Source organism: Ascaphus truei, chromosome 1, assembly GCF_040206685.1.
Source record: "Ascaphus truei isolate aAscTru1 chromosome 1, aAscTru1.hap1, whole genome shotgun sequence".
In the NCBI taxonomy this organism is placed as follows: Eukaryota; Metazoa; Chordata; class Amphibia; order Anura; family Ascaphidae; genus Ascaphus; species Ascaphus truei.
In genome coordinates, this window is record NC_134483.1 from 514,061,463 (window position 1) to 514,075,013 (window position 13,551).

Sequence of the window (13,551 nt, forward strand, 5' to 3'; positions counted from 1 at the left end):
ATAGCGCGTCTGAGATCAGATGCATTGTAAGGAACCCCAAGCCTCTCTAATAGCTCGTCTGAGATCAGATGCATTGTAAGGAACCCCAACCCTCTAATAGTGCGTCTGAGATCAGATACATTGTAAGGATCCCCAACTCTCTCTAATAGCGCGTCTGAGATCAGATACATAGTAAGGATCCCCAACCCTCTCTAATAGCGCGTCTGAGATCAGATACATAGTAAGGATCCCCAACCCTCTCTAATAGCGCGTCTGAGATCAGATACATTGTAAGGAACCCCAACTCTCTCTAATAGTGTCTGAGATCAGATGTATTGTAAGGAGCCCCAACCCTCTCTAATAGTGTGTCTAAGATTGGATGCATTGTACATTTTTCTGTATTTGGTACAATTTTAAAATGACCTGAAAATGGCAGGGAACCCTTTAGGGGTTCCCAATGACTCCTAGGAACCCCTGTTTTTCAGGGGTCTAGGAAACTTATTTTTTAATAAGCCCTTAAACAAAAAAGTGAACTAATGAAGGCATCAAACAAGGTAAACATTATTTATAGCTTTCTGATTCAAATGGCATGTTAGGGTAAAAGTTGCCCTCTTTTTCTTGATAGCCCTTTATGTCCTTGTAAAACAATAATAAATGTTAGGAAGTGTCACAAAGCATCTGATGCGGTTTATCAGAGATACGCATGGCTGCAGGCAGAATGTGCAAGCCAAGGGGTACTTCTACTTTGATTCTTTCCCCTGCTGTCATCCCATACAGAGAACAAAGGATTAGTAACCAGTTTCTGCATTGTTTGTCTTTTCTCAACTTGTGATGTGATTATCTCCCAGTGAGATCTGCAAAGCTGACAATGCAAGAGTCTATTGTGGCTGCCCTTTTGCAAACTGATGTAGTGCCGGACATCTTATCTATAACTGCACTTGATTCAGCTTGTTTCTAATTATCCAAGTTAATTAACACATTTGCCCGATTATAGGGCAACCCTGAATATAAGGTGACCCCCCTAATTTCAGTAGTAGCTGGAAAGAAAAAGGTTTGCACACGTTGTGTGTGTGTCTGTCTCTCTCTCGGTTTGAGCTTCCTGCCACAAGCAACATGGCTGCCTCGTGCCTCCAAGGTGGAGCTTCCTCCTACCTCATACATCCAAGGTTGCCACCACTCCGGGTTTCACCCGGAGACTACGGGTTTTGGCCACGTATCTCCGGGCTACAGGTTTACCTTGTAAACCTCCGGGTAGTGGCAACCCTGGGAGGGCGGTGGCGGCGGCGGCAACGTCTCCCGGTACCCCCCTGTAACTACTGGCAATATGGCTGAGTGGCGTCAAATGGCGCCGCATTGTCATGCCAAAAGGAACGCCACGTGTCGTAAACGCGTCATGTGAAGCCCGTTGCCATGACGAAACACTACGTGATGCCACGTTGTCATAGCAACACAGTGTCATTTGACGCCGCACAGCCATATTGAAGAGAGTTGCAGGGGGAACATGCCGGAAGGACGCCAGAGGCAAGTGCTATATTTTAAATAGAAGAAGATCTCCAGGTTGGCCTTCAATCGAAGGTGGCAACACTGCATACATCTGACTCACAAAGTGGACAGGGCCCGATTATAAGGCAAGTATGTAATTTTCAACATAGCCATTGAACAAACGTCGCCTTATGAATCGAGCAAAGCTGGTATATTAAACCAAGTCAGCCGCACATATGGGACAGTGAACTGTGTGATTATACAGTTGCTATTTAAAGGAAACCGTTAAAGTTACAATATGGATAATGTGCCAACATTGTGCCTCGCAGTTCTGTTCACTTCTGGGAGGGCGTGGAAGGTTGCGGTGGAAATATCAATTCAACACATTGCGTACTTGTGTTATTTGAAATAGAAAATGCTAAAACTCTATTCCACTTCCAAATAAAAAATAAAAATCACCATGTAAGCAAAGTAGAACTCCTTCAGATGAGGCGCATTAATTCACTTTGGTTCTAGATGGGACTGCACTTTTAAGAGTGATAACCAAATACTATGTATATATGCTACCAAAACAACATGTATTACTTATGCTCTAAAAAGGAAAAAATGCTTATGTATAGAGAGATAAAATCAAAAACATGGTCACCTTTCTCAGTCCTACAGTGGAAGTAAAACAATTGTACTTAAGATATTCCATTTTCTTCTAGTCCTCAAGTGGAACAATGGAAAACAAGCTCCTTTTCCAGCAGGGATAGCGCAGGCATTCACTTCACCACGGCCAGGTCTTCTCAGCTGGGAGGTAGGGTTCCCTTTACCTTACCCCCTCCAGCTTCGTATTATTTTATTTAGAATAGGCCACCTATGCTGGGAAGGCAATTGCACCCCAGTACTTTTTTTTTTGTCTACCGCCCTCCCCTAAGTGGCTGGGTTCCCAGGCCATCTTTACCCCTCTAGAGAAGGAAGAGAGGTGATACAGATCCTGGCGTCTTGCGCTAAGCCAGCAGCACTGCGACGCAATCAAAAGTGCAGGCAGAAGAGTTCAATAAGAGGCTGGTGAGTTGGGAGCAAACCTGCATGCAGGCAGCTGCAGTGCTGAGGAGGTCTCAGCTGCAAAACGGGATCACTACTTTAGCCTGGTTTAACTCATTGAGAGCATTCTACACAAGAAATGACCGCTCTATATACAGAACGTTTTAAACCTCTATTGACTGATGCCTCGAGCCTCTCAACGACAAACCCCTTTGCGTTGTAGCTGCTTCTACAAGAGAAGGGGTTCGGCACGGAGATGCTGGGGTCCTCATCATCTCACGCAGTGGCAGCAAAGGGGTGAAATGCTCACCTTTTGAGATGCCAGATACTCCATGCCTCGGGCAACCTGGTATGCGCAGGAGACCAAGTCCTTGAAGGTCAACTGCTCGGCTGGAATCTTGCAGGTGTCAAAAGAATAATCCATGCCTGGGGGGCGTCGAGCACGGAGGTATTCCCGCAAGTTTCCTTTTGATGCGTATTCCACCAAAACATAGAGAGGACCTGCAAACAAACAGAAAATAATACATAGTAGTGAGATGTCATACCTGGCTTAATGACGCAGAGTTGCTTCTCAGAACAAGGACAACATGCATTATTGCATCCTCCGCCAAGCAAGATAAATCGCACACACTACTCCTCTAAAAACGAAAAGTTGGTATGTGAAAACGTGTTGGTATTTTGTATCTACAGTAATAATTAAACAAGTATCACTCTGTATTCTCTTGTGCAGTCAGTGGTTAGGTCATGGGCAGGTGAAGATCCTGCACCTGAGTTCCCATTACAATTATGAGCACAGGGTCAGTGCAAGTTCTGTTTTTTTGTATTTTATATAGTGCAGAACTAACAATATTATTGTGACACTAGATAGACAGGCAGACAGACAGACACTCTCCTTCTGCTAAACCTAGATATAGAAGCCACTGCTGTGAGGAAAGACAAAGTGATTATCATTGTGGGTCTGAGATCTATGTGATCAGTCTTAAAAGAGAGGGGTGTTCACTAGAAGGATAGCAAATAGATGTTGGTCAGGACAAATCCACCCATTTTCAAATCGAAAAAAAGAGACGTTCTGAATCTCGCCCAATAACACCACTAGCCAGCCATGCTACTGCAATATTTTACAGTGCTTCAGGTTTCATTTTCAATTGACACACATTTAAGGTGCAACCCCTAAGTTTATGAATGAACACATTTCTTAAACACATGTAATCATGTTTAAAGCAAAAATACTATTTTACTTTGTTTGAATATTAAGAGATGTTATACTTATTGGGGATACTAAATGGGGGAAATCTCGTCAATCGTCAAAGTGCTTCGTCTAACCTCAGTCCGGCCCGTCTCTGTCAGAGGGCCAATAAAGATCAAGGGGCTTGTTCACTAGAGTGTGGTACTGACGATTGTGCACCATAACACAGCAATTCCCTTACAGTCAAAATTGCAGCAATTGCACTCTATTGAATATGCCCATAGAAGAGGAAGGAAAGGCAAAAAAGTAGGACAAATCACTTATCTTGCAGTCAGGGTGCTTGCAGTGCAGCCAGGATCACCATCCAGCAACAAAATAGATAGAACAAAAATCCAAAGAATCCGCAGCACTCACTAGTCAGGTAAATAGTAAAATAGGGTTTAATTCAGCACACAAGTATCAGGGGTGAATACAAGAAAGAAGGGAGCGACTTTTCGGACCTCTCCTAGTAGGAGCTAGATAAAGGAGCGGGAGGTACGAAACGTCGCTCCCTTCTTTCTTGTATTCACCCCTGATACTTGTGTGCTGAATTAAACCCTATTTTACTATTTACCTGACTAGTGAGTGCTGCGGATTCTTTGGATTTTTGACACACACACACACACACACACACACACACACACACACACACACACACACACACACACACACACACACACACACACACACACACACACACACACACACACACACACACACACACACACACACATTTTATAGTTCTATTACAGATATATATATATATATATAGATAGATATATATATATATATATATATACACACACGCACACACAAATAGTTTCAGTCTTCAATTTCCTGCTACCATAACGAATCTTAGAAAAGTACAAATTATATCATCACGTTTGTTTACTTTTTAACATATTAGCACCATATTGCACCAAACGTTAATTTAAAAAATCAGTCATCATAATTAACTGTGTTACATTTCCTTCTTTGCATCATCATCTTGAAATGACAGCCACAGATGTGTAACGTTTTGCAGGCGAGACCTGGGCACACATACCATCTTGTGTGCAGGCTCCTAGCAGATTGATAATATTTTTGTGTTTTCCGATCATTTTCATCATTTCCATTTCAGAGACCAAGTCTGACAGGTCTTTATCGGTCGCATCATCTGCAAGAGGGGACAAATAAGTGAATACATTAGTTACATTCAACGACTACGGAGTAAAGCCCCAGCAAATAATACATATTACCAAGGCCACAAAACATAGGCAAGGCTAGGAACAGCTAGATTGTGTTTCCAGTTTAATGCATTGACAAATCCATACGGGAAATTAGGGATGGCAATTGTGGTCATAATGCAGAAGTCAATGACCTGGACTTGTAACTACATTATTAATAATAAGAAACTTCTGTTAATGACATCTGAAAGAATGAACATTTTAACTATAGCATCTCAACTCACGCTTTATAACCCCAGTTGAGCCAGGAAGACCAGCAATGAATCGCTTGCCCAGTGATGGGGTTGAAAAATAATTCAGATACACATACAACTTACCAGAGTAGAGAGGGTAGAATTACAGCGCTATACATCTGTCCAACTTGCAATTAATATTTAAAACCAGAGACAGCACATAAAACACAGACAAAGCTCAGTTTTAGCACATCCAGTGAAAATCATACACGGTACAGTGCCTAAATATATATGTATAAATATCTATTAAGTAAAATGGTCTTTTAGTTTGACATTTTTGGCCAAAATTGTGGTAAGCTTGTTAGGTGTCCAGTATATTTTACAACTTGCAATTAAAGCAGTAAAATCTATTTTGGGGGGTTTATTTAATCAAACCCCCTCCTGCAATAGGATTCTTGTTATAGGAGACAGACAGCACAGAGCTTTATATGTAACATACCTTTCAGCATCTTCACAGCTACATTTGCGGACTTGTTTGGCTTATCCTTCTCAATACCAATGGCTTCAGCCATCACCACTTGACCAAAACAGCCTTCACCTAGTGGCTTCCCTAGTGTCAGGCTAGAAAAAAAAGAAAGATAGGGATTTAATATCAACATAGGAATTAAATTAAGCACCCATCTCCCAATTAATCTTTTTTTTCTTTTCTGTTCAGGTTTAAAAATCACACTGACCGTGATCGCGATAATTCCCATTTGGGATCAGCTGGCAGGCCGAGCTCGGACACATTTGCCAGCATTGTTCCTTCACTGGATGACAGATGGGTAATTCTCACCAAGGGGGTGTTAGAATTCATTGAAGAATTGGACTCCAGAGACACCTGCTTAAATAAATAAAGCAAACAAAATTGTATTATTGCCGACTGCTGTGCTTGGTAAAAATCACTGGCACATAAGATACAGGGGATGTAAAAACAAAAACCTAGCAGGTTCGGGTATTGAACTTGCCCTCTCTACATGTGCCGTAGAAATGCAAAGATGTAGAGATTGTACAAGCAAGGCTCCCGATTCTGTATTTCGAGGGAAGACAAAGCTCCGATTTAAATCAGGATTTCACTTTAAATTGGATACTGCCCAACACCAGTTTTTCTGGCAGAGAGTACAGTTAAAAGGTCATTACTATCATTATCATGAGAATCCCATGCACGTTCTGGGAATCCATCACCTCTAAGGTAAATAGCAACGGGATCAATAGATTCCAACATATGTTCTCAGTCTTAGCCTGTAATTAAATCCAACAATTTCAAACGATAAATTGTAAGATCTTTGGAGTCGGGTCCCTCCCTCCCCTCCCACCCCCCAAATGTTTAATCTATACTGTAGTGCTTGTTTATGTAACTACTGTGTAACTAGTTGGGGCAGTAGAAATAAAAAATATACATACATATACAAGATAAAAAACAATTGGCTAGTTTCCCAACAGTTCCTCCAATAGATGAGAGGTAGGTTGCCTCCAAAGACCGTGAAAGGCCTGGGTATCACCATTGATGGTAATCTCACAGTGGAAGAACAAGTCAAACGGATAGTCAAGTCCTGCATCTCCCACTGTCAACGTACTCAAGCCTCTCCTTGAGGAAGCAAACCCGCAGAAGGTCACCCACTCCCTGGTGCTCTGCAGTCTGGGCTATGGGGACTTAGTATCTGGACTTGCCAAGCAACCAGATCAATGGTTTTAGGCAATTCAGAATACCGCAGCTAGAACCATCAGAAACCTGCACAGACCTGACCCCATGAGTGTAACCCTGAGAGAACTTCACTGCTTACCAAACTGACAGCGAATGACATTCACAGTCCTCGCTACAATCAATAAGGGCACACACAGCCTTGCACCAACATAAGTCTCGGGATGTATTATTCCATATCAACCAACAACAGTGTTCATCGATTCAAATCCAACAGGATTGGGAAAAGAGCATTCTTGACAGGAGGGCTTTGGCAAAAAAAAAACCTATCAACATCAGGAAAGCTTCCACCTTCCAAGCTATTAGGAAATCCCTAGACCTGCCTCTTCTGAGAAGCATTAAATGCTTCCCATATTGATCCATATGGCCAAAACCTTGGGTTATCAGTTGATCTCCAGCAGAATGCACACGTAAGTAATCATGTTTAATAACAAACATGAAACTGTACGTTGCGTTTTGAGTGGTGGTACAGCAGAACATTTTCTTTGTAACCATTTAAAAAAATTGATCAGGATGATTTTAAAATTTTTTTAGATTAAAGGTGTGGTTCCAACTAGGGTTTTATTTAACTAAGTTTGAAGAGGGAGGTCTATGAAGATGAACTGCGTAGATTTGAGCTCTGCTTATCCCCTGCTTCCCGACGTACATACCTCAGAAGGTGCCTCAGTACTGTGCCCTCCAGAGTGAACAATATGGCAATTTAAAGGTCCTGCATCAAACGTGACAACACAGCTACAGCGTCATGTGGGACCTTTAAACCTACATGAAGTACCTGGGCACCTTCACAGGTATATATCTTGAGAAGCCTATGGTCCCCGGACCTGAAATTAACGCGGTTGTGACGCAAAGACCCCCTGCTTGCCATCTAATTTTCCCCTTTCCCCCGCATTAAATGGTACTTTAAGTACACGTAACAGAACCGTTGACAACATCTTCAAAGGCATCAATGGAGTGGACATTAGTAGAAACAAATACCACTTGTGGCAATTCAGCTACTATACATTTCAAGAGTACGCAGAAATTGACCTTTGAAATATAATAAAGGAGGGGATAAGAGAAAAGCCGGTAGTAATCTTGTATCTACTTTCTGTTACCTGTCGTTTAAGTGGAAACTTGGAGACCTTTTGCACGGTTGGGGTGTTCATTGCCTTCTTGGAAGGGATTTTCATTCGGTAGGTGATGAATATGATGATCACCAGTATGAAAACGATAGAGGCAGTGATCACGCTAAGGATACTGATCGAGCTTGAGGAGGTGGTATCCACTTTCTCAACAGGTTCTCCTGGAAACAAACAATAAATCAGATGGCACAGAACAGGCACAGCCAGGTATCTACATGAACTTTGGGTATGTGGTTCTAATATCTAATAAGGCTTTGGTGACATCTCTAGCTGTCCTAAACCAGAGTGAGAAGGACATATCTATGTTTTATGATGCTGCCAAATTTTTTGCCCATCTATATACAGCTCAACCCCCTTATAACGCTGTGCTTGGGGTCCAAAGAATCACATCGCGCTATAAGAGGATTGTGTTAGAAATAATGTACAATTGTATGCGTTGTACAATAAAGTATTTAAGACACCAATAATCGTGTTGTAAAGTATTAATAAATACGAAATACGAAAATTGGGAGCCACGCTTGCATCGCGTTATAAGCGGATTCGCGTTGTAACGGATCGCGTTATAACGGGGTTGAGCTGTATTTACACCAGGCAGTCCCCCCCAGTAAAGATCAAGAAGTGATGACACTTACTTGAGAAGCAAATCCCACCATACTGGTTACTTTTTTGTTTAATCCTACATGAACAAAGTGGGGGGTTCTCTTGAGTAGGCCAACACCAGCCTTCCTACAGGGAGCACCACAAATTCTATATATAACCACTGGTGAATTCCCAGTGAAACAAAATGGGCACGAGCCCACCACAACCAACGAATGAGGGCAAAGTCGCTGAGCCTTATTTAGCGGCTTGCATGCATGCCGCTGCCGACTGCCGTTTCAAGTTCCCGAGAACACAGGGGGACCAAAAAGGGCAAATATATTTAGTGGTGTTCCCTGTAATTAGAAAGTGGCTGTAAAAATCAGATAAGTGGGAGAGCGGTTTTTAACCGTTTGGATACCAGAGGGGCCCAAAATGGAAAACACTCAGGCCTCTATGGCAGAAAAGGGTAGTTTGGGTGCCAAATGTTTGAGACGGCAATTATCTTTTAGAAAGCTCATAAGCGCCTTTTAAAAGAGCTGTGTAATCAAAATATCACTGCTTATTTAATGGCACTGGAAGGCAGCTTCTTTAAGGTAAACAGATTTTGTACACTAACAAGTTAAGAGCAGCGCTTTTCACCGTGTTATTAATGCGACTTTCATTTTTAGTTTACTACCAGAGCTATTTAACAAAGCTTTCATTGCAGAAAAGGTTTCCACCTAAACAGATTATGGAAAGAGCGCAGCTTATTAAAAAGGGATAAAGGAATTATGTTCTGACTAGTACATGTATTTGTGTACGGTGGTGTTGGATAATCACATTTAATACCATAATGGTTGTTACAGAGAAAATCGCTGTACTTTTAAACATCAGAGCTCAATTCAGCCAACACATGCTGTATGTAGGTAGGTGATGAAAAGAAAGTTAGGGCAAAATCAAGAGCCGGAACCAGTGCCAGCCCAGAGTAAAAGTTTCAAGCAAAAAGCCCACATTTTTCCTCCACCAAGCAATTAACGCGGGCAGTGCCAGAGCAGGGCTACCTGGCACTTAATGCGTTAACCCAACATACTAATCAGAAGGATTCATGGGAAAAAGAGAATTTGTACAGAAATGCCAAAAGTAGAAATCCAATCTTTACTTTTATTTCTCCCCCACCCTCATTTTAAGCAAATTGTCAATGTAACCAATCCTGCTGATTTTAACAGCGCGGCAGGTGCCGGACAAAAGAATGACATGTGTTTGGTTTGACGTTGTAAGCTCTGTTCAGCACGGATCTCTTCCTATTGTGACGGCGTGTGACAATTTCCCAGTGCATTCTCGTGCCCGGTGAATGCCGCTCCCAATATTTAACATCGCCGGAATTTACTAGTCTTCTGTGCAGACAAATAGGAATCGCTTTGTGATCAGTGCGATAAAAAAAAACCCAGCTAAAGTCCGTGTGTGATTAAATACTTAGGACATTTGAAACATATTAAACAGTGGAGCAATGTTTAACATGCTAGTAAAAAAATAAATCTCTTGTTAATATCTAAAATGAAGTGAAGATGCTTAAAAAGCATCTTGTAGCATCAACTGGGCAGAAACAAGCTTGACGTGTACAGTAGCTCCCTGTACAGTGGTTCCAGTGGGTTTAGCAGAGATATGAATTCTGTTTGGCATTTCTTGGGCACATAGCAAATAAAAATACTACTTACAGTATGAGCACAATCACATGCCTTACTTAGATAGGGCCACAACCCTGCCTTTTGCCATTATCTCTTAGCATACAATGCTTCCACTGCAGCAAGGGATTATGGGTACTGACATACAAATGAGCACTCACTGTGATAAAAGCTGTGTAGTACGATAAGGCACAAGCTAAACAGGGATCCATGTTCAAATGGATAAGAAGCAGAGCGACACACCGACTGCTCATGTGCATGTCATTACCCAGAATCCCCGGCTGCAGTGGAAACATTGTATGCCGAGAGATAATGGGGAAAGGCTGGCGTGTGGACCTGTCTGAGGCATGTGAAGGTGCTCGCAAGTGGTATTTTAACTTGCTGTACACTTAGGTAGAGAGAAAGCAACACCGAAATGAGGGAGCTGAGCGAGAAGTAGTACCTGGTAGAACCGTCAGCCAAGCAGTGTGATGTGAATAGCCAATAGAATTCCCAGCCAGACAAGTATACTCCCCAGAATCGTCAAAAGACACATTGCGCAAAACCAGAATTTCAAGATCCTTATCCGATGTTTTATTAACACCCGCAGGCTAAAATAAAATAAATGAAACCGATTAAAATAAAATAAAAAGTGCACAGAACCAGACACAGGAAGGAAAAAACAAGGGGGCAGGGGGGAGGGGGAGAAACCAAAAGCAAGCCAGTTACCCAGCAAAACCAAGGACACTGAAAACTCAAGAATGAACGTCCAAAGCAGATGAAGTTTGCGTAGATCAGAGGCGGCCAACTCCCAGTCCTCAATGGGCTACCTACAAGTCAGTTTGTCAGGATATCCCTGCTTCAGCACAGATGGCTCAATCAGTCCATGCTTCAAGCACCGGTGGCTCAATCTGTCGGCGGAAGCAGGGGTACCCTGAAAATCTGACCTGCTGCTAGCCCTTGAGGGCTGGGAGTTGGCCACTCCTGGCATAGACCTTATGGTTTATTTTGCCACCTGTAAGAAAAAGACACCAGAACCCTTCACCAGGCTGTGCACTCTGTCCCACTAATGTCGCATGCAACCAAACGAAATACGGAAAAATGGACCCACAACACAGCGTGAGCAGGGGGCTAAATTCAAAGGTAAAATATGGGACAGGGGGTGGGGGGGGGGGGGAGCATGAGAATTATTTGAACAATTCCAGTGCACCACGTCTCCCCTCTGCCGCTCAGGTTGAAGCAACAGCTGATTAACCCGTGACGTGGTGGGAGGCTTTGCAATGCATTCAGGCCTCACTAGCACCGAAGAGGGTTATTAAACGCAGGTCATCTGTAAATGAACGCAGCGCTTTGATTGGAATGCTCTCACGGTTACAAATGCAGCTCAATGAAACATTTCGGTACCAAAGCGGCACAGAACATTTCCTACACCATAACGTTTGCCTACCGTAGCATACATTTTACTCTACAGATGTAAGCGTTTACATATTCATTGAATTCAACTGTAACTGCAGAGTTTGGTAGCTAGTTTGGATATTTTTTTTTTGTGTCCCGTTAGCATTAAAATGTGCTTTTTGATGCTGCCTCCGTGCCAATGCCGAACGGAGCCGAAGTCAGCTGATTGTGGGTATTTTTCCATTGCAAATCTCTTCAAAAGGATTTAGATTTTGAAGAGAAAAAAAAAACATCAAAAAAAAAAATGCAGCACAAATGTCAAGTCATTCAGCAACAGTTACCGGAGTTCCCAAAGAGGTCTCAGTACATTAGTTCTCAAAGTCCCCTTTTCAAAGGGCTCATTCTTACAACCACTTCAAGGCCTTGGGACAGAGTCTTTTGTTTACCTGGCGTTGGTTTGTAAATGTGGAGCCAAAATGGTTCCTCAGCTATGCCTATGAAATTGTTGGCTCTACACACATATTCTCCTTCATCTTGCTCTGTCACATTGTATAGAGTTAGGCTAGCATCAGCTTCTGTGATTTCGCTGCGCCAGGACTGCAGGAATAGAAACACCTGAACTTCAGTGGAAAGCTAAATAAATAAGTGTCGCTTCGGACACTGGGTTATAACCATTTTATACCTTCCCTGCCAGAGAGGCCTGCAATGCCAACGTGCTGGGCGCCTCTGGCAGAAAAGGCCTCAGTGGGCAATACCATAAATTAATTTAAAACAAACATGCCGAAACCACTTTTATTCATTGCCCTAAACAAATCCGTTCAGTACACAGTGTAACACTTAATTTGCTGGTAATATATATATATATGTATAAAAAAAAAATATATATATATATATATATAAATGAGAGATAGAGAGGGGGGGAAGAGAGAGAGAGAGAGAGAGCCAGAGAGAGCAAGAGAGAGGGGGAGCGAGAGAGAGGGGGAGCGAGAGAGAGAGAAAGGGAGAGACAGAGAGAGGGAGAGACAGAGAGAGGGAGAGACAGAGAGAGGGAGGGAGGGAGAGAGATAGAGCGAGAGAGAGCGAAGCAAGCACTCCAATGTAGAAATCCAAAAAGGGCCTGGTGCTAGTTTAATAAGAAATGCAAAAATGTATATTACCATCCAGCAGGGCAGAAGAACAGCAAGAAAGAGGCAGCACTCAGAAGTAAGTATAGGTCTTATGTGTCTGTTATAATAGATTTTTTCGGTATACAGTACTTACTTCTGAGTGCTGCCTCTTTCTTGCTGTTCTGCTGCATGGTAATGTGTATGTATATATATATATATATATATATATATATATATATACACACATATATATATATATATATATAATTGATAGGAAATCCATAATTAAAAACCCAAGATGGTCGCCGTGTCATCAGTAGACTCTCTGGTAGCCATATTGTTTTTTTGTTTTTTAGAGAAAGCAGGGGGCGGGGAAGTGGAAGAAAGAATGCACATCATCAACAGTTTGAATAATAAATTGATTATTATTTGCCAACAGAATAAATCAAATTGAAAATCTCTTTGAATAGTACATATTTTACTATTCTTTGCAAGCCGTGAGTGGTGCGCTTTCTTTAATCCCGCCGCCCGCCACCGAGTTTTCGATGTTCGTTGGGGAATATGCAGGGCTGGCTTGTGACTGCACCCATATAACTTTATTATTTGGGTGACTATATTTACATGTGCTGCTGTTCATCCTTAGCCACAGTTGCGCTCTGCTAGATTGGTTTATTTTTTTTAGCCATACTGTTTTTCCCCAGACCAGTACGCGCATGGATTGTTGCATTAACATTTTTTTAAAAAAAAAGTAGGCCCCATAATGGTAACGGAGGCCATTGCGTGGTTACAGTCTGTAAACAGTCATTAAAACACAAACAAACGTCAGCAGGACCGAAGGATGTCTTTTTTTTTCAC

General features: G+C 42.2%; 1 protein-coding gene across 6 annotated transcripts in view; it reads right to left on the reverse strand.

Moving 5' to 3' along the window:
* Positions 1–13,551, reverse strand: part of FGFR3 (fibroblast growth factor receptor 3) — a 109,265-nt gene that overhangs the window by 14,936 nt on the left and 80,778 nt on the right. For 3 of the 6 annotated variants that reach the window (XM_075571186.1, XM_075571181.1, XM_075571159.1), the window contains 6 exons: positions 12,037–12,187; positions 7,950–8,137; positions 5,849–5,997; positions 5,614–5,735; positions 4,761–4,871; positions 2,801–2,991 (listed from right to left, as the gene is read on the reverse strand). In XM_075571186.1, coding sequence (XP_075427301.1) covers positions 2,801–2,991; positions 4,761–4,871; positions 5,614–5,735; positions 5,849–5,997; positions 7,950–8,137; positions 12,037–12,187 — 912 coding nt within the window. Of the gene's footprint in view, positions 1–2,800; positions 2,992–4,760; positions 4,872–5,613; positions 5,736–5,848; positions 5,998–7,949; positions 8,138–10,658; positions 10,807–12,036; positions 12,188–13,551 lie in introns of all 6 variants that reach the window. The other 3 variants (XM_075571178.1, XM_075571168.1, XM_075571172.1) reach the window with 3 other exon arrangements.